Source organism: Lonchura striata, chromosome 17, assembly GCF_050655825.1.
Source record: "Lonchura striata isolate lonStrDom1 chromosome 17, ASM5065582v1, whole genome shotgun sequence".
Classification (NCBI taxonomy): domain Eukaryota; kingdom Metazoa; phylum Chordata; class Aves; order Passeriformes; family Estrildidae; genus Lonchura; species Lonchura striata.
The window spans coordinates 12959036-12984552 of NC_140719.1; the positions used below are offsets into that span (position 1 = coordinate 12959036).

At 45.1% G+C, this 25517-nt stretch overlaps 4 protein-coding genes across 7 annotated transcripts in view; 1 reads left to right on the plus strand and 3 right to left on the minus strand.

Annotated features, from left to right (window-relative positions):
* RC3H2 (ring finger and CCCH-type domains 2) overlaps positions 1-8497 on the minus strand; it is a 29925-nt gene extending 21428 nt beyond the window's left edge. Inside the window, exons 1-2 of one of the 2 annotated variants that reach the window (XM_021543667.4) lie at positions 8362-8497; positions 1053-1349 (exon numbers count right to left, since the gene is read on the minus strand). In XM_021543667.4, coding sequence (XP_021399342.1) covers positions 1053-1283 — 231 coding nt within the window. In that variant the 5' untranslated portion in view covers positions 1284-1349; positions 8362-8497. Of the gene's footprint in view, positions 1-1052; positions 7924-8361 lie in introns of those variants that run through there. The other variant, XM_085556334.1, reaches the window with a different exon arrangement.
* A 776-nt stretch (positions 8498-9273) lies between these two features.
* Positions 9274-12501, minus strand: ZBTB6 (zinc finger and BTB domain containing 6). Its single transcript, XM_021543805.3, has one exon. It carries the CDS (start codon positions 12312-12314, stop codon positions 11019-11021), a length of 1296 nt encoding a protein of 431 aa, XP_021399480.2. The 5' UTR covers positions 12315-12501; the 3' UTR covers positions 9274-11018.
* Positions 12502-13473: 972 nt separating this feature from the next.
* Positions 13474-20220, minus strand: ZBTB26 (zinc finger and BTB domain containing 26). Of its 2 annotated transcripts, XM_021543670.3 has the most exons (3): positions 20148-20220; positions 19868-19930; positions 13474-18043 (listed from the first exon to the last, which is right to left on the minus strand). In XM_021543670.3, the coding sequence occupies exon 3, from the start codon at positions 18031-18033 to the stop codon at positions 16717-16719; it is 1317 nt and encodes a 438-aa protein (XP_021399345.1). In that variant the 5' UTR covers positions 18034-18043; positions 19868-19930; positions 20148-20220; the 3' UTR covers positions 13474-16716. The 2 variants fall into 2 exon arrangements, with proteins under 2 accessions (XP_021399345.1, XP_085412492.1); XM_085556366.1 differs by having other exon boundaries at positions 19868-20187.
* The window catches only part of RABGAP1 (RAB GTPase activating protein 1), a 61445-nt gene continuing 56084 nt past the window's right edge, over positions 20157-25517 (plus strand). Inside the window, exon 1 of one of the 2 annotated variants that reach the window (XM_021543671.3) lies at positions 20157-20301. The gene's annotated coding sequence lies outside the window, so the exon portion shown is untranslated. The remainder of the gene's footprint in view (positions 20302-25517) is intronic. The other variant, XM_021543672.3, reaches the window with a different exon arrangement.

Sequence of the window (25517 nt, forward strand, 5' to 3'; positions counted from 1 at the left end):
ACACTAGATCTGAGAAGGTGATCAGCATACCAGATCAGTATGATTTACTACAAAAAAGCTACAGGACAAAACAAACTAGCAAGACTATAATACAGCAAAGTTTAAAAATTATTTAAGCATCATTTGGGCATACTAAAATCTTCCAAGAGAAGAAGCAGGAAACTTAGTGGAAAAAAACTTGAAGCAGAGTAACAAGGTCAGATAAGGAAAACAGAGGGAGTGTTAGTCATAACAAATTGTTAGAATACATTGCAAGAACTTAGGAGACCATGAAAATAAATGTTGTAAGATCACACCAATGATCTGACACAAAAAAAATGAAAGGATCACGTGAACTTGAGAAACAAAACCACATAATGTCATTACCAATAGCTGTGTCAAGGCACATGATGGGACATTAAAAAGCAAAGTAAACAACATCTTCTTACTGCCTCACGAAGGTGTTAGAGAGAGAGTAACATGAAAAAGCACATGAATCAGCGTAAGACTTATTTAGTCTCCATAAAGTGCAGTACTGATTATATAATCACTGTTTTGCCACTGCTACGAGACAGCGCAGGGAACATTCCTGGCCTGATTAGCCAGTGTCTGCAAACGCAACTGAAAAGCCATCATCAAGCACATTTAAAAAAAAAAATTATACACACACACTTCTGGAACTTGGTTAAACAGCCACTTCCAAACATGTGACGTTTAGGAATGAGATTTCTCACAAGCCTAAGATGAACAAGTGCAGTCTGCAGGTTCACGCATTCTACTGACAATTGGGAAAGATAATTGTCTGCTTCCCAATGGGAATTCTTCTCCAGTCACAGTTCAAGAGCCTTTTAAAATCAGAATTCAGGTTACAATTAGAACATTTTATTTTATGAGAAGATGGCCCTAAATGGTGAAGTTGCTTTTAGAGTATGTATAGACTCCTAGAGAGTCCAAAGTTAAGCCTTACAATTTATTTGGGCTAAAATGAGGAAGAAAGAGCAGCACACATATTGCAACTGGCACGGAGAAGGCAACAACACCAAGTGGCAAACAAAGAGCTGCTTCAATCCTACCTGGGCTCCAACCAGCTGGAGGAGTGCAAAGTTCACAGGAAGCACATCGATGTCTGTGTTGATGGCAGTCTGGTCAAAAGGACATGCCTTGCGATGGAGCTTGTTCAGGCAGGTCTTGCACACGGTGTGAGAGCAACCTAAGCTGATGGGTTTGTGCACATTCTCATCAAACTCATTGTAGCAGATTGGGCAGGACAGAAATTCTGTCCACTGAGCTGCCTGCACAGGCATTGTGGAAGCTGGACACTTGTTTAGCAGGCTAGCAGACCATTATTTCACTGTACTATGTTTTGGCAGCTGTAAGTGAATAACAGAGTATTTAAAACATGCTTTCTGGCAATTTAGAATAACTTTTAATTAAAAAAACAGACCAATTTCAATATTACCAAGAACAAAACCAAATCTTTATGCTGACATACTCAAAAACCTCAACTCTGGGTTAGTTTAACAACTGTACCAAAAAAGGCTCATGAACTAAATTAATGCAGACTACCCTAAGTTTAACTCATTCACAATAAATGGCATTAATTTTTCTTGGGGGGGAGGGGTCTGGTTTAGAATGTTATTTTCATTTCAAATTAAGTAAAACAACGCCTTCCTGCTGCAGATCTTATTCAGATTTAATCAGACACCAAACCAAGCTGAGCTTTACTTTTTTAAAAACACATTTTCTCTTTCTGTAAAACACAAATCAACTAACAAATATCAAGAGCCATAAGAAAACACTAAAAGAGCAAGACCAGTTTTTAGTTTTATGATTTTCGTGTTACTTCTGCCTTTTCTTGTAAGAACTGGAGCAGTCAAGGGCAGAGATTGCTGTGTGCAATTTTGCTTTTCATGTTTCTACCTTACATATAACTACGTCCATGAACTCTCAGCAAGAAAATCTTTGATGTATGTAAAACCCAGGTATATAGGCCAAAATCTATGATGAAGCAAGCAATAACTTCAGATGGCTTCCTCATCTCTTGATATGTCTCACTCCGTGCAGTAGTACCAAACAAATTGTTTACATAAGTGTATTTCAAAGAAAATACGGCTTTATGGAGATTGTTGATGTATCTTATATAAGTCACATTCCTGAAAAAGGTACCAGGCCTAAGAAGTTCATCAAAACCGTTCTCATCCAAGCTTCCATCATCACCATTTACATTCAGAGCTCCACCCCACAGGGAGTAGCCCCACCCTGGGCTGTGCTGCGCCACCGTGTTTGCTCTCTAGGCAACCTACAGACCAGTTGGGTCACTTCAAGGCTATGAACAAGATTGTTACAAATGCAAATACACAAATATTTTAATTACATCTTTAGAATCCTATTTTTTTACTCTGATGAGAGAAAAAAGGCAATTGCTCCGAGGAACATGAGATCTCCCCTCTGTGTTCAAATTCAGAAACTCCTTACTGCAGTTCCATTGTTGGCTGTGCTATGGCTTAATTAATTCTAAAGTACCAGACCATTGAAAGAATTACTAGAAGACCAAATAGACTCTTATCTGTGGATGTATTTTATGTTAATTATGACCATCTGTTGAGAAATCCTATTTAGTACTATGAACATTCAGTGCCCTTTAAGTAACAGGATACTTGTACAAGATGTCCTTATCTCAGCGAGCTTTTCAATATTATGCAGCAATTTTTGCCTCAAATGAATTCCCATAGTAAAACACACCAAACTGGAATCTGAACCTCTCAAAACCAAACTGCTGATGTTACACTTCCAACGTAAGCCAGAAAATTCCCATGTATTGGACAAATCAGATTTTCCTCTGGCTTCTATGAAAGCACAGGCAAAGCTCTAGCAGGGATGAACACACCAAGTCATCTTTAACATGCTATTGCTGCATGTGTCTTTTAACCAAGAAAATTTAAAAGCAAAATAAATAAGAATGAAGCCAAACACTGAGCCAACAGGCCTAGAAAGATTTTTGATTCCTCTGCTAAAAATCCCACCATTTCCTTTAGCACATCTGCTTCCCTTCTGAAACAGTCAGACAAGAAAGACATGCACAGAACTGCAGAGCCTGTCTGTAAACACTTCCCTTACAGCTTTCTGCAGCACTACCAGAAATATTAAAACACCAACACCAACGTTACTGCTGACCTAGGGCTGATAGTGGTGCTTTTTCACTTGACTGCAAGACACAGGTAACAGCACCAAACTCTCTGGGAAGTGTGTGACTGTCATGACTCACACCGGGAAAAGTTTAAGAGGCTGGTACACAGAAAGCTCAATTGCTAGTATGTCACTAACGAGCTCATAATAAACAGTCCCTGTGTCCACACTGCTCATTAATTATCTCAGATGCAGGGATCTCTGCTCTGAGACAATACCCACGTTTGGTTTCCACAGGTGCTTCAGAGCCTTGCAAGAAACTACCTCTCTGTTTGAGCTTTTAAAAAATATAGTTGTTTTCCTGACCAGCATAGAAATGAACACAACAGATTCTTCAAGTGTGCAGCACCGGTTTTAAAAAATCTATCTCTGGGTGTTTAATCATCCCAAATGACAGATTCTACTAAGCATGTGTTGACCTTCAGATTTCTTGACAGGAAAAAAATCTAATTAAGCCAGCAAACAGCTGGGAAAAGCTCTCGACTCCCAAAACTTCAAGCAGCCATAGAGGGAGGAATCTCCATACTTTATTGAGCCTGCCAGCTCTCCTGCCACTCTAACACCCCAGTGTGTAGGAAAACAATCTCACATCTCCTAATTACCATGTCAACTCCTACAAAAAGCATAAGCCAAATGTTTAACAGATTCTTGCTCCTTGTCAGAAACAATGTATTTCAGGGATGTCCTCTTGAAGAACAAATTGCTCCAGCACTCTAAACTGAGCAAACACAAGGAGGAGAGCAAAAAAAAAAAAAAAAAACAAGGAAGGTAAACTAGAAATCCTTTGGATTCTGTTTTTAACAGGCAGCACACTCCATTAGAACAACTACCCTTGGCCTATCTGTTCATTCTGGCAGATTTCTCTACACTACACAGGGCTCCTCTTCCCTGTCAAAATAGAAGCACCCTGAAAAAAAAAAAAAAACAAAACAACAACAACAACAACAAAAAAAAACCCAAAAAAACAAAGAAATGGCTGATACAGAAACTGGCCAGACATACAAGGAAGCAGTCTGCAAATTCATGGCAGTTACTACTTAACAAATCATTACATAGTGAAGTTACAATTAGTTTTGTGGCATTACTACCAGAAGCGATACTTCAGATGACAAACTGAAAATCGTACAAGCCTAAGTTCAGAAATTATGTAATAATAAAAACCAGTACAGCTGAGTAATGTGTTTTTAAAACAGTAGTATTTTCCTATTGCAGTCATGGCTGCAATGGATCAGAGTAACAATGATAACGGACTGATTTTCTCATTTTAGACCAGAATATCTGATAAAATTGGAATGTGGGGTGTAAGGGGAGATAAGTGAAACCTCAAGATCTTCCTCAAACAGCTGTACCACTTACAAATGATCTAAGTTGTAAGATTTAGATGTCCTTTACAATTTTATATTAACTTTTAGCTAACTAATCTAAATCATTATGCTTACTCAATAACCTCTGGACATGATAAACAGAATTCAATTCTGATTTCCTGAAGAAACCAAGCTTAGGTGATCATACTGTTCTGTCAGACTGCTCCTCTCCCACACTGCTCAGTCAGGGCATTTGCCAAAATGCAGACAGGCAAGTTTCACCCCTTATCACAGAAAGGGTTGATGGCTTAACTCGTTCCCCCCAGCATCAGCTCTGCCCGGCTCAGGCTGCCTCCATCAGGTCCCTTGTGGGCCTGAGCAAAGACAAATAAGCAGAGCTTGGGTGAGAATGAGGCATGGAATAATTCTGTCAGTGCTGAACAAAGGGAAGTCTTCTCCACAGATGAAGGAAACACTTGGAAAACGTGTGAAATTATATGGCATTTTCACATCTGAGCTTCAATTACAATCCTACTGTGGATTTAAGCCTAAATCTTAGAATTCTATTGATTTTGAATCACTAAATTAAAGAGTCCTTAATATTGACTTGCTCTTAATGCTGACTCCAGAGATCATGGAATTTTCTTTTCTTTTTTTAAAGCAATCTCCATTAAAATTGTTCATTTATGCAGATGAATGGTTGGTTTGCACTACAAGGAGGCAGCTTTTCCCAGCTTTCCTTCCTAAGTTATGTAGCTCCTGAAAGCATTCTGACTGGGTCAAAAACTTACATATCACATAATACAATTATCAGTATTAATATATTTGCTGGAAGGGCTCTCTTTAACAGCCATCATCCACACATCTAAAAAACTGGCTCCATTAAAGGCTTGGGGAAGGACCCTCCCCACAACAGCTTTGCATCATTCAGCTATGATGGCTTGAAATTGAAATAAATCCTCTTTACTGAGGTGCCTTTTCTATGCCTACACTCCGTAGTATCTGTCACATGCAAATCTCTTTACATGATGTGAAAATTTTCTATGTAAAGTCTCTAATGACCATTAAATATAGTATTTCAATGCAATTCTTTCACTGAACATTAATGCTCGTGAGTATCTGCAGCCCAATTCAAGCTCCAGGAAAGTCACCAATAGAAATTCTGGTGGAAAGGGACACACGTCCAGCTCTGCTTCTTGCAGGAGGACCTGACACTACAGCTCGTGTCCAGGAGCATCATCCACACGTTCCTGGAGCTCTGGCAGACTTGGTGCCACAACCACTTCCCTGGGGAGCCTGTTCCAGAGCCTGGCCGCCCTCTGGGGGAAGAGCTTTTTACCAGTGTCCAACCTGAACTTCCCTGATAGCTTCACTCCATTTCCTCGTGCCCTAAATATAGATCTGAACGTTTACACGTACCCAGACTACGTTTTGCTGAAATGCCTACAGGATTCTCTTGTTAACTGGTTAAAAAAAAAATCAAAGCTTTAATCCCCTCTGCCTCCTTAAAACATGTGGCTGAAGAGTAACTCCTATCAACAAGGGTACGATATAAATTTATGCTCATGGTTGCTCAGTGACTGCCAGTGTTCACTCAATTTGGGATTAACTGCCCCCAAACCAACTCCAGAGTCAGTGTACCCTCAGCAGTTCTCACCTGCTCAGTCCTTGCTACCGTAAATCATGTTAGTAGATATTAAAAGTTTCCTAAATACTTATGTAATGCCACTGTGGGTTTTTCCTTGCGTTTCCTAGGTGTCCCTGAAAGGAGAGCCTGTCCTTGCCACCAGCCTGATACCAACTCAGCTTCTGTAACAGTATTGACTTTTCAGGACTAACTGAAGGGCAAAAAAATGAAATTTTTTTTTTGCCACCCAAATCAGTTGAACTCTCTCTAAGCAGATCTACTTGGACACAGTTACTCCAAGAAGAGATACAGTGTAGAACTCCTAACTTCTCAGTAATATTTGCTGTGAATAAGGACTCTCACGTATGGTTTAGTTCTCCAAGCTTTTTTTTTTACATGACCTCCATGTTTAAATTATATTTTTTTAGATGAGAACTTCTGTATTTTAAACCATTTTATTGAAATACCAAGTCTATTCTGAGATGTAGGCAAGAAAACATAGGGCTCACAGGCGCTGGAAAACTTTTTTAAAGGTTGTACAGAATGACTTGAGATGCCCGCGGACAAATAATTTTTTCCTTTCCTTAGGGCTGTCCAGTCAGCAAAGAGAGATTCCCTGAACATTCATCCCATCAAAGATATATAAAATATCACCAAATGAAATGCAACATACTCCTAACAAATACTATCAGCTATTACCATCTGCTTATTGTAAATATTTTATCTATTTTAAAGCAACAAAGCCTTAAATAAATGAGATCACCACTCAAGATCAGGACTTCACTTTGGGATACCTAAAGCACTGACACTAAAATTTGATAGAATTTAGTATTTTTGAGAGAAATGGCCACAACCTCAAACAAGACAGAAATACAAGTTAATAAAAACACAAGTTAATAAAAACATCTTGGGGAAAGCTTTGCTTACAATGCAGAAACAAAACTTCATAAAAAAGGTGAAAGTCTTGGGAAAATGATTCACTACAGAAATTAAGATGTCAGTGTTTCATGGAATAATATTTATACCAGCAACAGAAGTTTAAATTTCTAGTATTTCCACAGATATTTAGAAAAGACCAAAGGTCAAAGAATAGTATTTTGATTCTGAAGATTTACGGCTGTACTGGTTGCTTCTCATTTAAAATTAGATCTCTTCTGCCACAACTGCAAATTTACACCCTTGTAATCCAAAGGACTGTTTTTAATTTTAGTTTTATTATTATGATGTAGCTATAATGGCCATGAGAGAACAACCACAAGAGAAGCTACAGGAACTACAATTAAACCCAAACAAAATTCTAAGTTGGCATGGCAATTAAACAGGCCTAGATCAGAAAATCTACTGGTAGCCCGCCTAAACTTTGTCATTATTTTCTCTCGTTACAGATCCATGCTATTCTCCTCTGAACCCTGCATGAACTGAACACTCATCACTCTCCCACCACTCTGCTGCCCTTCTGTGCTTTGTGCTGACTCTTACACTTAACTGGAAACCCTCCGTGCACCTCGAGCATCAGCAGAACCGGGACACGCTTTTCCTGCTTCGTTGTTTTGTGTTTTTGTGTTTAAGACACTTGAAACATGACACGGTGGGTGCAGTCCTGGGGCACATCTCCCACCACGACTCTCCTCCACCATTACCCTAACGCACAGCTCCATGAGTATTCCAGCCTGGCAATATCCATGGCTCCGGTGCACCTCAGCGCGGACTGCCCGGTGCTGCGGCTCCCCAGGGGGCTGCCAGGGAGGGGACCGGAGCTCCTGCCTGCGTTGGCCGGTGCCCGGAACGCCGGGCGGCCCCGCGAGTGCCCCCGCAGCTTCGCCCCGTCCGCAGGCCGCTGTCAGCCGCACCCGAGCCCGGCCCCGCTCCCGCACCAGGCCCGGGCCCTGCTCCCGTTCCGGGCCCGGCTCCCGCTCCTGGGCCCGGGCCTGGCTTCCCGTTCCCGCTGCCCGGCCCTGCTCCCGCCGTCATTTCGGAGCCGCCACCAAATGGCTGCCCGGGTCCCCGGGCCGGCCCCGCGGCCTGGCGGGGCCCGCCGGGCGCCGACACCGCTGCGGTCCCCGACGGGCCGCACCGGACGGGCTCAGCCCGCCGCCGCCCCCGCCCGGCTCCCGCAGCGCCGGGAGGCAGCGGAAGGACCGGGCTGCGTGATGGGGGGGGCGGAGGTGGGGGGGGGGGGGCCCGGCGGGTCAGCGCGTCCCCCGCGGCGGCCGCCCCCGCCCCGCTCGGCGCGGCCCGTGCGGGGCGGTGCGGTGCGGTCCGTACCTGCCGGGCGGGGGCGGCGGCCGGAGCGCGGTCGGGCGGTGCCGGCCTCACGCGCCATGGGGCGGGCGCGCGGCCCGGCGGAGGCAGCGGCGGGAGCCCCGGCGGCGCCGCCTCATCGCGCTGACAGCGGCCCCGCCGCCACGCCCCGCCACGCCGCTCTCGCGAGAGCCGCGCGCCGCCCGCCGCGCGTGACGGCGCGGAGGGAGGCGGTTACCATAGAGACGGCGGGGCAGATGCGCCCGCCGCCAGGGCCGAGCCCAGCGGGGTCAGCGAGACGGCGGGACGGAGCGGCGGCCGCCGCCGCCAGCGCCCCCTGGTGGCGCGCCTCGGGCACAGCCGCCTCAGCGCTTCCTCGGTGCGCAACGTCCGCCTCTGGCCTCCACTACTTATTGTCCTTTTAAAATGTAATCGGTAACTTTCGCCGCTAGTGTCGATTATTAATTGTCGTTCTAAATCGCAATTGATTACTTAATTGCTGCTGGCGCTGAGGAGGAAGAGGGGATCGGAGGCGCTCTCTGGCCCACGCCGGCTGTCCCCGAGCCGCCTCAGGCCGGCGGGGCCCCGTGAGGTGTGGGGAGCGCTGCTGCCCCAGCACGGCAGCCCCCGGAGCAGCGCCCGGCAGCTGCAGCTGCTTCTCCGCTCACGCAGATAACACAGCCTACAACACAGCCAAGGTCACGGCGGTGCAGAGCTGTGACTCCTCAGGGGGAAGAATTCATGGCACAAGTGGGTCAGACAGACTCCTCTGAAGGACAGAAGAACGCGTTACTAAATGACCGCCACTGGAACACCGTGTTTTGTTTACTACATCTTGTTTACTCAACACAGCAAGCCAAAATAATAACTGTTAAGGTATGCATAGCATTATTAACTGCGATCAGAAAAAACGAGGTGTATTTCTGACACAACGCCTTGTTTGCATTTCATTTATTGTGTTATGACAGGGCATGGTTACATGTACAGACAGGGGAGAGTAAGCTCCTCTAAAGTGAACGTGCACAAGACCAGGGTTTGTCCACAGAGCTTACTGAGACACTGCAACCACTGAACAGAACATGCTGGTGGCCCGTCACACAACACAACTCCCTCTCATGTTTACATGCACGACCGAAATAACTTGGAACCTGTTCCCACAGAAGACACACTTCAAAAGATCAGTGTGTTTCCCCTTTGGCACACAGGGAAGTAAGTGCTCATGAGGGAAATACCCAAGCATACACCTGACCTTGCCTGTAACAAGTAGTAACAGGAACGTGGTAGACATTGTACATACCCCAACCCCTCACGTAGCTGATCAATAAAACCCCAAACAGGTTCGTGCATTCACAGACACGGGGAAGGAAAGTGAACTGACATTAAAAACTATTGTCTCAGATTTTAGAGCCAGCCAGATTCTGAAGCATTTGGGCCAGACTCCTGGACTCAGAGTAAGAACTTGGAACAGCACTTCTGAAACTCGAAGAAAAGCGCGATACAGAAAGGAGTAAGAACTACTGCTTTTTGCTAGTTGTAAGTACCATTATCTCATATTAACAACTGAAATAACTCTTTATTCATATTACATTAAGTGGAAGAAACAGGTACCAGCCAAAGACACAGACTGCATCTCAGGGCGCGCGATGCTCATGATGAAACTAAAGGGACCTTTAACAAAGCACGAACACAATTCTGCAAACACACATCATTACTGTGTTACCGTGTCACAGAATCAGGGTATGAGACCTCTATGTCTAAGCCATTGCTAGTCAGACAGAAATGCCTGGTTTTCAAAATTAGCATTGAAACTGTGATTACCCAACAGCACACAGCTAAACTTCACACAAGTGCACATAGCTAAGATTTGTAAAAAAAATGAAGGCAGATGTTATGATGCAACAAACAGGACTAAACTTATCAAATACAGGTGCAAAACATTGGTATGACAGAAAAAAATCCCACTATTAGAAGAAAGAATTTTATAAAAATTCAGAACTTGATAAAAGTAAAAGCAAGTCCTTTTCACGGGACTGTCCAGTTACAAATAAACTGCAAGGCAATACTGTTCGTTTCTTTCTCTTTTACAAATTTTCTGTTTGCGAGACACAAATTGAAAGGTTCCTTGATTAGTTTTTGTTTGTTGTGTGTCCTTAAATGTCACAGACTTGAATATGAAAACACACCTTCTTCCTGGAAGATCTAGCAAAGTTTGGGCAACGAAGGAGATGATTTCACCACGAATGATCCAGGAACTGGATGGGAACTGGATGCTGAATAAATACAAACACCCCCTTCCCTCAGCTGCTGTCACCAACACCACAGTTCAGGCTTCAGCTTATTGCAGTATCAGTAATAGTCTGAAAGTCAGCAGTGCCTGCCCTTGAAACAAGAAATATAAAACATCATTGGGGGACTAGGATATACTCAGTATAATAGAAAAGAAGCATGAAATAATTTCCCATATTTTGAAGTTTACTTTCAACTAGGAAACACCTTTTTTCACTGACAGCAATAGCAGCCTTAACAGAGCAGGCAGGTTTCCTACTCCAAGGCCTGTCTTGGATCACCAGCCACCTGTTTATACTTCTCTCTCTTAAATGGGGATCTGGAACTGGAATTGCATGTCGAATTTCACTAGCCAGGAGATTTTTGTGGAGTCTGACTCCACAATTGCCCAGCTATCAATCATAGTCTATTTTAACTTTTGTAATAGTGTTCAGGTTTGGCTTTTCACTGCTGCTCCTTCCATGAACAGAAGTCAAGTGTTTTTTAAGAGCAGACTTGTGTTTAAAGTCCATGTCGCAGCAGTGACACTTGTAGGGTCTGTCCCCACTGTGGATGTTGAGGTGATCCTGGAGCGTGCTCTTGGCCGTGAAGGTCTTCAAGCACACCATGCACTGGAAGGGCCGGATCCCCATGTGCCCCCGGATGTGCCTGTTGAGATTCTTTTTTTGCGTAAACGTTTTGCCACATTGCAAGCACAGGAAGAGTTTGTGCATTTTCAGATGTCTGAGATAGTTCTCGAGGTGCAGAAAGCCCCTCGGACACTTTGGACACTGGTGCCGCCATGAGCTGCCAGAATCCTCCAGGTTCTGGAACCCATTCCCCCCACTAGAAGTTCCTTCTTGATTATCACCAACAAAAGCCTGAAAGTGATTTCCTGACATTTCTGTATTCCTGCTTTCAACTGTAGAGTTTATCAAGGAGTGCTGGGTTTCTGGGAAATATAAATTTGTTTTAGAGGAAGTGCAAGGCTGAGAAAAATGATCATTTTCTACGTTCGCCACATTCATGGAATCCATTCTAAAGATACAGATTTCATCATCCTTATACCCAATTTCCACTGTTGATATTTCTGGGGATTTTGTGTCCTTCCTTTCTGACACCAAGCTCTGTGGTGCAGGGTGCGGGCCATCCCCATCGCCATCCTCATCCTCCTGTTTCACGGGGTATTCTTCGTTCTCTGGGCTGTCTTCAGAGATCTCGATTACTTCACAATCTTTATCTAAAACCTCATCCCCGCTCCTTAGTTCAGCATCCGAGGAGTGGCACCCCTCAGCAGCCTGGGTACTGCTCTCCATGGAAGCGTCGATCTCCAAGTACTTGGACAAAGCCTCGGTGCACTTCTCCACGATGTGAACCATCTGCAGGTAACTCGCGGCCGTCAGGTACTTGAGCAGCTCCTTCTTCTTGACCTCCAGCGCGCCCGTGTAGCAGGACAGCAGCAGCTTCCTGCCCACCTCGGCGCTCTGCAGGATGGTGATCCGCACCTGCCTGGACTGGTTGAGCAGGAACTGATCCCGCATGAAGGTGGAGCAGGCGGCGAAGATCACCTTGTGCCCCTGGAACTCGGTGTCGTTGATGTAGATGGACACGTCGCAGAAGAGGTTCTGCTGCCGCAGGAGGTTCATCTTTTGCAGCACGGCATCGCCCTGCTGCTCGAACTGGAAGTGCAGCACCTCCGAGTCCGCCGCCATGGCGGGGCCCGCGGGCACCTCCGGAGCGTCTCGCCGGGCGCAGCCCACCCCGCCTCCGGCAGGACCCGCTGTCCCGGGGCTCCCGGGCCGCCTACCGCCGGCCGCGATCCCGCTCCGCCCGCTCCGCGGCCGCTCCCGCAGCCCGCGCCGCTCCGCCGCCGCTGCCGCAGCGCCCCGGAACAGCTTCCCCGCCCGCCCCTTCCGCCCGCCCGCCCCCGGTGCGCCGTGACCGCGCTGGAAATGAGAGGCGGCGGCAGACAGAGTTAGCAGCACGTTTATTAGAAGACTTGGCACTGCTACAGCGGCTGCCGCTGGGGGAAACCGCACCGGCACCGGGGCGCGCCTCGCCCACCGTTCGGTAGAGGTAGCGACGTGTCCGACCCCGTAAGGCATCCCGGGGAGCGACTACCGGGGCTCCTCCTCGCCATCAGCCGGGACGCGCCGGGGGAACGGCGAACCGCCGTCCCGAACGCCGCCGGGACGAGCTGCTGGCTTCTTCACGGCCACGGGACATCGCCCGGCAGCCGCCGACCCGCCTGCTTTGGTTATCACACGTAGTGTAAGACTTTTGCCCAGTCAGTGAAGAGGTAGCTAATGCTCAGTCCATCGATTATACAATCTCAAAGGAAAGGCGTTCTGTCCTTCCTTCTCGCCCCTTACCAAGTCGGGAGGCACCACTATGTCCCCCTCTTTGTTTATAAAAATTAACATTTAACGTGACTTTAGAGTTCTCTCAACAGTTTCAGTTTGTATCACATTTTGATTCTCCCTCCTCACTTGTACTCCTCCTCCCAGTGACTTCAAAACCATAATCAGCCCCACACAATTTCTGTTATTTCAACAAAAGTTCAGCGGCAGCTAAGTTTTGCCAAAAAGCTAGGGGAGAGAAAGACTGACACTTCAAATTAATCAGTTACTAACTTGCAAAACATGTCTTCTAAAAGAAAAATAAATTAAGGAAAGACTCATCCCTGATCTATGCAGAAGGCTGTGCAGTTGCAGCATGTGCTGCAGGAACACATGCTACACAAGCTACCATCACTCAGAGAAGTGGTGAGCCCAAACCTCTGGCAAACCTAAATTCTAAAAATTCCTTCTTCTATATAATATAAATAAATAAAATGCCAACTTAAAAAAAAAATTCCTAATATACTGAGGAGTTATTAAAATACTTTTGTAATAGACTTCAGTTATTTTTAGGATATGCAGGAAGTTGTACAGCACATTAAGTCGTGAGACTATCCACTTACCAGCAAATGGTATTCTACACAGTAACACACAGATTATGATAACTGCCATAGTCCTCATCTGAATATGCAGCATCAGTAGCAACAACCAACGGATCTAATCTTTCACTACTCGGGACATTGCAATGAAGACAACATTTTACATACATGGACAATTAAATTCACCTTATTCTATAACTGAGCTGCCTCTGCATATTCCATTTATCATAATTCTCACTCCATTTTAATCTGTAATTCAGAGAAGCAGCATTAGCCAGATTTTGCTTTTCTATTACCTCTTCTGTGCTCTTCACTTGTTTTTCCACATAGGGGCAAATTCTAGATGAACTCTACCACCAGTGCATTTTGCATCGGCATGTTGCCCTCAGAGCTCCAGTGTTTCTGGAGTCACGCAGCCATCTCCTGCATAAATCTTTTGGTCTGCACCCTTTTGCCAGGCTAAAAGCAGACATTAGTAAAAGTCACTTTTCATCCAACAGATGTGTCCATTTTCAGTGAAGAAAGTCTTCTGCATTTCTGCTTTTTCCTATTTGTTTATGCTGTGCTCTTGCTAAATGATCACAGCAGCCTTTAACTGAGCAGCCCAGCAGTCTTGACCTTCTCAGACGTCCAGATCACCACAACACAGGGTGGACTGAACACCCATGCATCTTGGCCAAATTATTTCTTTTGTTTCTTAGGAAACCCCTTGTCTCTTCATATCAGCTTCAAGTCATCCACAGCAACTTCAACAAGCTGTATTCTCCTTACAGTAACATGTCAGCTTCATAATTTCACAAAAACCAAAACTTTCCAGATAGACAAGACTTTCAATACTGTCCATTTTGCTGCCATGTTTTCTAGCATTTGTGCAGTTTTATTCCTTTCTGTGGCAGAAGACCATTTTCTTTTTTGTGTCCATATTCATATTGCCTTGGATTGTTCACTAGTACCTTACAACACGTTGATCTGGCTCTGCAAGCTCTTGTTCTCCACGTCTATCTTCATTTTGACATAGCAGTATAACTTATTTCCATTTAGTGAATAATACATTATCAAAATGTTTGAACAATACAGAAGATTTTGCCTGAAGACAGAATGCAGGTGTCAGATGCAACTGTCACAGTGAAATTTAGTTCAAAACAACTCTGAAAGTGGGTGGCTTCAAGAGGAAAAACAGTTTTTCCCATGCAAACCTATCTTCTACCCCAGCAACCTGAACAATAATTTTAAAAGTTTCAAATAGTTAGACTTTAGGCCTAAACATATTTGCTACAACTTGAAAGATGAATGCCCTGATGTAATTTCCTTTGCTTACTTCATAGCTGTCCATATAAGAGTTCGTGTAACAGTCAAGTGCAGTAGTTCAAGAACTCAATTGCAAAAACTGATTCATAGAATCACCTTTTTTTTCTACTTCAAAGTATGTGGATATCTGAAAACGGTCTGCAACATTAACATGTTTTAACGTCCATCAGTGTAATGTCTGCGTAAGGAAATCCTGACTTCTACACACACAAAACCGAAGAGCAAGACCAATTTTTGATAATGACATACACAACACTTTTTGCTCTAACACACCTTTGGTCATACCTGTTTAACATTTTTAACCATACAATAGCAGCCTTTCATCCCCACCCCTCATTCAAACACACCACGTACTACGTTTAGGTAGGAAGCATAATCTCAGCCTCACGGCAAACCTTGTGGAAAGGAGCTGCACTGGAAGAAATCCTTATTCCAAACACAAACAGCAGTTCTCTGCGGAGGATCAGCCATTTGATTATTAGTCTGTGCTACACTTCAGTACTAACAGTGCTGTTCTACTGGGAATGGTGTGCCTCAGATAAATTAAGCTTCTTTCAGCCTGACTGGGATGCGGATAATTCCACAGCACTTTTGAGAAGCAGTATGGTATAATCCCAGAATCCAAATTAACATGCCATTCCCGCTACATTTGATGTTTAAGGCGGTATACAAGAGGTATTGCTGAGTACAGTCAATAGCTGATATATTAACCTATAGAAATTGTGCTACCTATATCTCATCCTAGGATCTGTAAAACACTAACGGTCACTTAAAAAAAGTTCAAGAAATCAAAAAACTTTACGTTAAGTTCTTATAGCAGGTATTTTTGTTTAAAGTTAAGTGACATGTGGCCCTTATTAGACATCAAGGAGAGACACACAAGAACTAAGGGGGGAAAAAAAAAAAAAAAAATCATGGAGTTGTTACACATTGCAGCTTTAAAAAGAATCTTTTCACAGTGTCAAAAAGCAAAAAGCAGTATTTCTCCACTCCAGCTTTGCTCTAAACCCAACAGCTGTTGTGGTTTGTGATGCAAAACTTACAGAAGATGGAGGATAACTTTTAGCTTTGAAGTGTTTAGCTTGTCTCAGTACATGCACTGGTAAGTGCCCTTTAAAAATCCCAGGTATGTCAGCGTAAGAACAGGTCACATTTGCGCTCCAGGACCAGCCTCTCACATTCCAGAGCTGCAATTTATCCTCAGTTTGAACAGCTCTATGCAATGATCAGCTAACCCTGCCAAATCATTTAGGGTTTCATCTTTTCATAATGCATGTTGAGGTTAAAAACCCTGAGAGTTTTTAAGAGAGCATTGATTGGCAGCAGAAGTTTCTTGAAATAGGTTTAGAAAGGGCAAAAAAGTGACACAAAAATACTTCATTTCAACTGCAGGAGTCTAGGGGTAAGATCAGAGAAAGGTAATTTTAAGAGGTAAGTTTAAATTTGAGTATATGGAGTGTTTTCAGTTATCCAGTGCTTTTTGAAAAAAATATCGGGTTATCTCACACACTTGTCCTCTTTGCTTTCCTCCATCTGCCCAGACACAGAGAAGCCTCTAACTGCACAGCAGATGGTTTACTTGCAGCCCACAGCAACAGTCTTTCAAAAGGTGTTAGTCTTGAGTCTCCTAATCAGAGAGAAATGAAACAATTAACCCCTTAATCCACAGTAGAGACAGACAGAAACCTGAAGGATTGCTATTCACAGAAAATATCAAGTAAGACTAAGAGCGATGGCTGAAGACCTGCCAGGTTTTGCAATCCAACCATCTGTAGCCTTTCAGGGCACACCACTAGTTTAGGGAAATAGCCAAACCAACGGTTTGCTCCTCTCAGTCACGATCCCTACACAGGGCGAGTTTTAATTGCTTAATTGACGCAGGTACTATCGTTTCTTAAACCAAGCACAGCCTGAGGCAGCTTCCCTGCATCCAGTACCTGGCTGGCATCAGCCTGCTGACAGACCTTACTGTCTGTAGCAGTGCTACATGTGAATGAATCGAAGTCCACTGTTATGTCTTGCACGTTTCTTTCATTGGCATTGTCAAAGCTATTTTTACCGTGCAGCTGTTTAAGGTGTTTCCTCAGAACAGGCTTATGCGCAAAGACCATGTCACAGTAGTTACACTTGTGGGGCTTGTCCCCACTGTGCAGGTTGAGGTGGTCCTGTAAGGAACATTTCTGAGAGAACGTTTTCCCACAGATCTTACATTGGAATGGTTTGATGCCTGCGTGCACTCTCATGTGCCGGTGGAGATTGCCCTTCTGAGTGAACGTCTTGCCACAGAGCAGACACATAAATAGTTTATGCATCTTTAAGTGGTTAGCATAGTTTTCCAGATGCCGAAATACTCTTGTGCACTTTGGGCACTGATGGTGCCACTGGAGGCCTTTGTCTATCCCTCGGTTGTTAGGCCCAAACATATCTTTAGAGGCCAGAATGATGTTATCGCTGCCGGCATATGAAAGGGCATAGTTGTGGAGGTGGTTTTGCTCTATTTCATTTGCTCTGTTCTCAACAGTGGAGTTGATAAGAAAGTGTTGAGGCTCTGAGGAATGCAGTGCAGTTTGTTCAGAAGAAATAAACTGATTCTGATCCTTCTTATTCCTAACTTCTGTTACCTCCCCAATGGACTCCACCTTGATGATCTGAATATCACTATCCTCCATGTCCATGCTGTCTTCTGAAGGCTGAATACAAGGCGAGTCTTGCTGCAGAGAGTCATCATCCCCCTGATGTTCCTTCAGCTCTGAAGAGTCGCTTTGCTGTTCGCACTCTTTGCTCTCCAGCGGTTGCTTGGGTTTGATGAACTTCCACAGGGCCTGAGTGCACCGTTCCACGATGTGGCTCATCTGCAGAAAGCTCGCAGCAGTCAGGTAGTTCACCAGTTCCATTTCAGGGAACTCCAGAGTGCCACTGTAGCAGGAGAGAAGCAGCTGTCTCCCCACTTCTGAACTCTGCAAGATGGAGATTTTTACATCTCTGGAGTCGTTCAGCAAGAACTGATCTCTTAAAAAAGGAGAGCCAGCAGCAAAGACAATTTTATGCCCGTGAACTTCAACATCATCTATATGGACCACGACATCACAAAACTTGTTTTCTTCCCTCAGTTTGTTCATCTTCTGTAACATTGAATCTCCATAGTTGTCAAACTTGAAATGAAGAATATCTGATCTTTCTGACATTTTTGCACACCTAAGGAAAAGCAGCAGAGACAAAACCAAACAATGAGTACTTTTTGTTTTCTAAAAAGTAGGTTAGAAAGATTTCAAGTAATAATATATAATGTGGGAGTTTATCAGCCGTTATATTTCTCATTCGAGGTATACACTGACGTCCATTACAAGTAAGAACAAATCCAAGTTTACATCTCACATTACAATTACTTTTACCTTCTTTTTAATGTAATGAAGCCTGAATATTAAGTAGAGGTGCTATGACAAAAATTCTCCTGAAGCAATATCCTAAAGAGTTAGGGTGTAAAGGGAAACTGTGTTTTAAGCAAGCTTTGGGTTTTGCAGCACCGGGTTGATCACATTAGATCGACTTTCAAGTTCTTCTGCAGGAGTTAGTTTGTTTTGTGTTGTTTTGGGTTTTTCTGAGATTACAGAAAAAAGTCTTCACAATGGCCTCTGCTAGGCTCCCTGTTTTGAATACCTGGGAAATAAAGTAAACCTTGTGTCTAGTCTTGCTCTTTGGAAGACCGCTTCTCTAGGAAGTTTGTTCTCGTTTTGATAGGACTTGGAATGAAGAACAGTGGATCTTCCATAAATGAAGTACCATTACTTTGTCTTTCAACGGTTGCTTTAAGAATTTATAAGACTACACTGATTCTGGATGAAACACTGCTCACACAATCCTGCCAAAGCACTAGGATTGCAGGAAGTGAAGAAATAACAAGAGACTAAATGATGCAAAACTTACACCTCCCAATTATTACAAACACCACATAAAGCTCGAAAGGAAGCTTTGAAGTTTATAGATAAAAGCAGATACTGCTCTCTTGGGGCATGAAGTGTCAGCTGGGTGTACACACAGGAATGGCATTGTGCCCACACAAGACAACTATTCAAAGAATATTTTTTTGGAAGCATCTGTCAATAATCAGGGCTTTTTTCAGTTTGCAGCTCACACAGCATTTGGAGACACGACCTCCTCATTGATCAAACCCATCAAGCATATCTTCCAGTGTATGGCATGCCAAAATTAGGGAAGGATTTCAGAAGACTTCAAAAGCCAGGGACAGTTTGGAAGCAGGGTGGGGGCATCGTTCTGCAGTACAACTGGCTCTGCTGAATCTGCAAACCCCAGCTTCTCAGCCACCTTCAGCACTGCCTGACTGACCCTGTTTATAGGGCTGAAGATTTAATTGTAAGAGGCAACAGCCTTTGGCAAATATAAAGGACAGTAACAGATCATCCTGATACATCTTCAGTGAACTTTAGGCATTATCAAACTGGTTCTTTTTGTGTTTTCTCTGGACAAAGATGAGGGAAGTCCAGTTGTGAGTCTCGTTTTTTCCACCCTGGAAATTTACAGAATATGAATGCAGTTAAAGCACCCATGCTAAAGTTACATTGTGATGTTAACCACAGCTATTCCAGCCATTCCAGCCTGTCTCCAGCAGACTACAAGAGCCACATCGTGAGAAACTGTGTATCGAAAAGTTGTGGTGCCTTGGCACGCATTCAGTTTCTACTACTACTGATGTCCAAGAGAAAAGAGCGTGAAATGAATTCCAAACACGGTATCCCGGGAGCGGGGCAGACCAAGGCAAGCTGCCGTCGGACGTGCAGGGCTCCCCGCTGGAAGCACGTGCTTCCTCGGCCTTTACCGACCGCGGATCGCCCCGGCCCCTCACATCTGCTTCCCGGGGTCCGGGAAAAGAGCGTTCCAGCAGAGCTCAGCCGGGAGCCCGCGCAGCATCCCACAACAATGTAAACGCAATGCCCTTTGCGAGAGCGGGGGAAGCCGCTGTCCGCGCCAGGCCCGGCCCCGCGGGAGGGAAGGAGCAGGTACCTGTAGCGTCGGGCCGCGTCCCCGCGCTGGCACCCGCGGCCGCTCCTGCCTCCGGCTACGGACCTAGAGAGGGGAGGAGACCCGCCGTGAGCCGCCGCCCCGGCGCCGGGCCGGGCCCGGCCGCCCGCCGCGCCCCCCGGGCGGCCCCGCGCCCCGCCGCGCCCCCGGCCGGGCCGGGCCGCCCTCCGAGCGCGGCCCGCGGGGGCAGCGGGAGCCGCGGGCCGCTCCGCGCCGCGCTCCGGGGCCGCCGCCCGCGCCCCGCCGGCCCGCCGGGACCTACAGGCGCCACCGCAGCCCAGCACCGCGACTCGGAACCGCATTGTCCGCCCGCCGGAAGAGCCGCGCCCGGAAGGACCGGCGGGGCCGCCCCTCCGCCGGTCACGTGGGGCGGCGGCCCAGGCCCGGCACCGGGAGCGGCGGCGGCGGCGGCCGGGGTAGGTGCGCTTCGCGCTGCCGCGGGGCCGCGTCCGCCCCGTCCCCGCTGCGCTCCGGCCCCGCCGCCGCTCCCTCCCGGTGTGCGGGAGCTGGGGGCCGTCCTGCGTTCCGCTACCGCCGGGTCCCTCCCTCGTCCCCGGGGCCGTGTCTCCCACCCGGTGCGGTGCCTCCCTTCCCTTCTGCCCGCCGAGGCCGCGGCCTCGGCGGCAGCGCGGCCGTGAGACCGCCCCAGGGCCGGGCCGAGTCCTGGCGCAGGCGAGGGGCGCCAGGCCGGGCCCGTCCTCCCCAGCTGCGGCTGTAGGGGTCAGGGACGACCCGCCGCGAACCGCGTCCGTGTCCCCGGGACTCCGCCGGGCGCGTCCCGGAGCCGCCGGCTTTCCCCCCGCGTCCCATCCCGGGCGGCGCGGGACTGACACGGGGGGACCGGCCGGCCACCCGCTTTCCCTCTCCGTCTCATGGGGAGTCGGTTGTGCCTGTCGCTTCCAGCTGGATCCTAAAATGTGGCATTTCGTTGCGTGCAGGCATCTTGATTTGGTTAATGTACCGTAACTTCGATGGTTTTTTGCGGGTTTTATTCTTCTTGTTGGCAAGGAAGTGTTTATTTCAGTTAAAATGCCCCCAGTAGATAATTTTTGGTTGTATCAATTAGGAGTGAAAATTAAGTACAAACAGATTGTGCAAGTTGGTTTAAAAACACTTATCACCAAAAAAATTGAGTGAAAATCGAACTGCTGGAAGTAAAGTTGGTGATTTATCTCTGTGTAGATTTGTCTGATCATTTTGGGGGAGAGGAGGAGAAGTAGAAAAAGTACTCAGGAGGGGTTTGGATAGAAGGAAAAACTCATGTGAGAGGTTTGCAGAGGAAAAAGATTGTGTTTATTTCTTGAATACAAGCTGGAGAACAGGTAGGGCATACAGGTATGGCTTGATCTGTGTTCCAGATTTTGTTTTACTTACAGTTTCTGTTAAAGCCCAACTCGACGGGATTTCTGAAACTTTTGGGTACCTAGAAAACATGTTATTACAGAAACTGCCCACTGCTGTTTGACTTGCAGAAATACTGTATTCTTTTTAAAGGCCTCTACTTAAAAGGTCAAGGACCTGAGCAAACTTATTTTTGTGTACACAGTAAACAAATTAACCAACGGAGTTTGGCATAGGGATTTCCTTCTAGTTTCCAGCCCTAAGTGCAGTGTTTATAGTAGCACACACCAGATGTAACTTTTTTCCTTGGTTCTTCCACAGCGTATTTTTAAAGCGCTCTGGTTGTCTGGTGAGCGTAGCTCCCTGTTAGTGTTTGAATCCTAATGAGAGCAGCTCCAGCAATACGTAGAGCATCATCCCCGGAGTTTGTTTAGCTTCTGGCTGCACTGGCTTCCTCCCAGCCTGCAGCCCATGCTGTGTCCTGGCTGCACAGCTCTGAGATGGGGCTGGTGCTGGGGCAGCGTCAGCTGCGGCGCGTGCATGAACCAACTGTTCACAGTTAATTCATTCCAGCAGCATTCCTGTGCTGGGCTGGCTAAGGCAGTGTCAGCATTTCTTTTATGAACTGCAGTTCCCCAGGACGGGCTGCTTGTTCCTGGGATGGGGAATTTACTGATTACAAGAGCCTAAAATTAGCGTTTTGTTCTCTGGTAGATAGTTCAAATTTGGATTGAAAGCAAAATGATGTTGGCAATAGCTATCAACCTGTTAAAAATTGTTAACAAAGATTGCATTAGCTTAACTCTTGTGTTTTCTCTGATGCCTGGCTTTGCATACAGTGTGTCGTGATTCACTCTTCTTCCTGAGATCTGTGAGGAGAGTGGTAGAATTAGAGACACATTATCTCCAAATAACAATATCTTTTTTCTTTCTGGCTCTTGAAATTAGTGGGAACATCTGTGGCTGTCAATGTGTTGTAAAATGAAAAGTTAGACTTGTAGTTACTATTTTTTATTAATTACTCTTTAGTCATCCTAAATCTGTATTTTCACATGCAGTATTCCTCTGGCTTTCCTGCTTCATTTTGAATGCCAAGGACTTCTTGTTGCATTTGAGAGTATGTGTTGCACAGGGAAGGTGGGTAAAGATCAGACATGATTAAGCAGACTAATAATGTGATATGTGAGAAGAAAAAAGATTGCTACTGATTGCTTATATACTGTTTGGTTTGGTTTTTTTTCCTCCACAGAGCTGTGATAAAACACAGGCATTGACCTGGAGCGTTTTCCAGGCTTTTTTCAGGACTTGCAATGTATTTTAAAATAACAAGTGTGCACTAGTTGAATTGTACAGGTAGAAAAACCCACAGCTGTCCAAGGCTGTAGGAGCTCCGAGTCATACAGAATGCTGGGTTGTTTGTCATAACACAGCTCTGCAAAGTGCACTGTAAAGCCTCTGAACTCTGCCACAAATTCCACTGTTCACCCACACTAAGATGCTAATGATGAACACTTGGAAAGCAGAACTTTACATCTTTAAATTGAACCATACAGGATTTGATGTTAAGCTGTGCATAGAGCCAGAGGAATAGAAACAGAAAATACATGGTATTTCAGTCACCTCAGTGTCTTTTCTGCATGTCACCTTCTTGTCTTCTGTGGTTTTTAACACTATACTTAATGGCTTCATGTTTTGGAGGATAGAAGATCTAAGTTTGTTTTGCATGCCATGCTTTCTGACTTCGCTTTTTAAGACAAATGAATTACTGTTCTTCAGTGATTTACTGAATATTGTTGTATTGTTCTTTATCTGGTGCATTCTGCATCAGATACGTTGGAATGTTGTAGAATCACTTTAGGAACTGTAGCTGAGGTACAAAAGCTGAGAAAGATATGAAAGGAGGAAAAACCCTTTCCTCTCTAGTTTGCGTACCTGTTCTCATGCTTATTCTCTTTTCTGCCCTGGAAACCCAGAACTTATTTTTATGTTGTATTTACCTGTAAATTCTGTGCTAAGGATGCTGCATCTGCTGTTGATTCTCAGGTTGAAGAAGTTTATGCCCAAAATATTTATTTTTTTCCATTAACTTTCTGTCTTTTTGTGTGGTCATGGATGTTCTAAGCACCAGAAAATGGGTATTCCTTGAAAATGGAGTGAGACCAGCCATAGTTAGGAGTGCCATGCTTCACTTGTTGCACATGTCTCAAGGCGGCGTTTAAGCCTCAGCCTCTTCCAGTAATGTAAAATTGAAGGTTTTCTGCTTCTCTTTTTTTCTATATACTGTTTGCTTTAAGCTCTTTTAAATTCATTCTGGCAGAACTTTGAAGGAAAGCTTTGATGACAAGTTGCAGGTCAGGTGTCAAATGTTTGGGAAAGGGACGGAAAGTAAAAGAGAAATGTTTTATAAGTGTGTGTAACTAATCTGAACTTTGGGTAGGTTTGAAGATTTTCATCATGGTGACTGGGGTCCCTGCTGATCCTCTGCACATTCTCTTGAGTAGAGAGTAAGGTGTAACAGCAATGAAGGGGAATTTCACAGAGAACCAGAATTTTAAGTAAAATTGAAAGCAGTGACCCAAGAGCCAGCCACGTTAACTTTCTCATCTTGCAACTTTCTCCAATAGTTTTTTGTGTGAGGAGAGGCCAGAACACTCATTTAATTACACAGATGAGCAAGGAAAGAGGTTGGTAGAAGTTTGCCTCTCTATACGTGTTTTACCCAGACACTCTGTCTCCCGTGGAGGTGTGAAGACACCTTCAGGCAAACACTACCTTATTTTGTGTCAGGAGCTCAACTGTGCTGAATTCAAAAGCTCCTATTTTATTTATGCTTAAACAAACCAAAGCCTCTTTCCATGGTAGGGATGAGACACTGGCTTTCTGAGGGGCATCAAAACTTGAGCTCTGTGCTTGGCTGCGGGCTTTGATCCTAAGCTGCGAGAGCAAAAAGCTTTGGGTCTGAGTCCAATTGCAGGTATTGCTAAAGAGCACTCTCACTGCTGCTGCTTGTTCTTGGGGTTTGATTCCTAAGCCACACAAAATTGCTCTGCTGGTCTTTGATGTGTGCCCTTCTAGGCTGGCCCTTATTTTAATGGGCTTGGAGGCTTTATGGTGGTGATTATGCCACCGTGAGCTTTCAGATTCAGGTAAAACGATCCATGTGGTAACCTGTATGGAACAAAGTGATAGCCAGAAATGGAGGAAATTAAATCCATGCAAAGCAATGTGTGAGGATATAGAAATTTTGGTTAACTTCAGGAAATATTTTAATATTTCAAGACTACTTTTGCACCTCCAGTGTTTGAACATTAATCCAGTGAACCCCTGTGGCTGATTCCAGCACAGTTGAGATTTACTTGCTGCTACATCAAAAGCTTCTCTCAGTTGCTCGCTCCACTGTGCCCTTTACTGTGCTCTCCTATCTTGTGTAATTTCATGAGACTTCTGCTCACTGTTAGACTGGCAAAGTTGGGCTGATTGGGATGTCCTGGTGTTGCAATTCTGTGTTGTGACACTGCTGTGGGGTTAGGCTGGGCCAGCTGTGCCCCAGGATCCGCGTGGGGTTTGTTTACACCACGCTACGCCAGACACGGAGCGTGGAAAAGCACAGGAAGCTTGTTATTGAATTGAAGGTAATGCTGGGCAAAGGTGTTGGATTGAAACACTTGGGAAATAGGAGAAATTAGCACTTCAAGACAGATAGGCTATACCAAAATAAAGTGCTAAAGTGATCCTTGCCTGGATGATCTTTACAGCTGCTTGTGATCAAAGCCTGCTTCTCTACTCCTGCTGTCAGTGTGGAAGATGAGTTTGCTCTGTTTGAATGAAAACAGTAAAGCCAATGGGGTATTTAGTGTTTGATGCTTATTTTTAGTTTGTGTTTCAAGATCTTTGATTTAGGTATTTTCAGAGATCTGTGTCTTACACAGGTGGTGCAATACAGAACTTCTGTAGAAATGTCTTAATACAAATTCTTAAAACAAAAGCATCTTTAACAATAAGAATTCTGCCCTGCCTTTGAGATGTGAATAATACCAGATAGACACATACAGTGTGTAGAACTTCTCAAAATGCCTACATATCCTAGCCAGTAATTCCCACTGAAAGTGAATTTTAAAATGGTTTTGAAAAGGATATCTGAGTACCACACATGATTTTGAAAATAAATCAAATAGTCACAGGTGTGTTATCATTCATGAACAAACCACATCCATTCTTCCTCCTACACTCTGCTTCAGTTGTTTTCTGAAACATGTTCCAGCATCATGAGGTAGTTAGATTGGTAATTGGT

Coding starts and splice junctions, on each gene's coding strand:
- ZBTB26 (XM_085556366.1), bottom strand. CDS start 20,187: ATGCGGTTCCGAGTCGCGGTGCTGGGCTGCGGTGGCGCCTGTAGGTCC. Junction 18,044..19,867: donor GACGCGGCCCGACGCTACAG/GTACCTGCTCCT, acceptor GCTTTTCCTTAG/GTGTGCAAAAATGTCAGAAA.
- ZBTB6 (XM_021543805.3), bottom strand. CDS start 12,314: ATGGCGGCGGACTCGGAGGTGCTGCACTTCCAGTTCGAGCAGCAGGGC.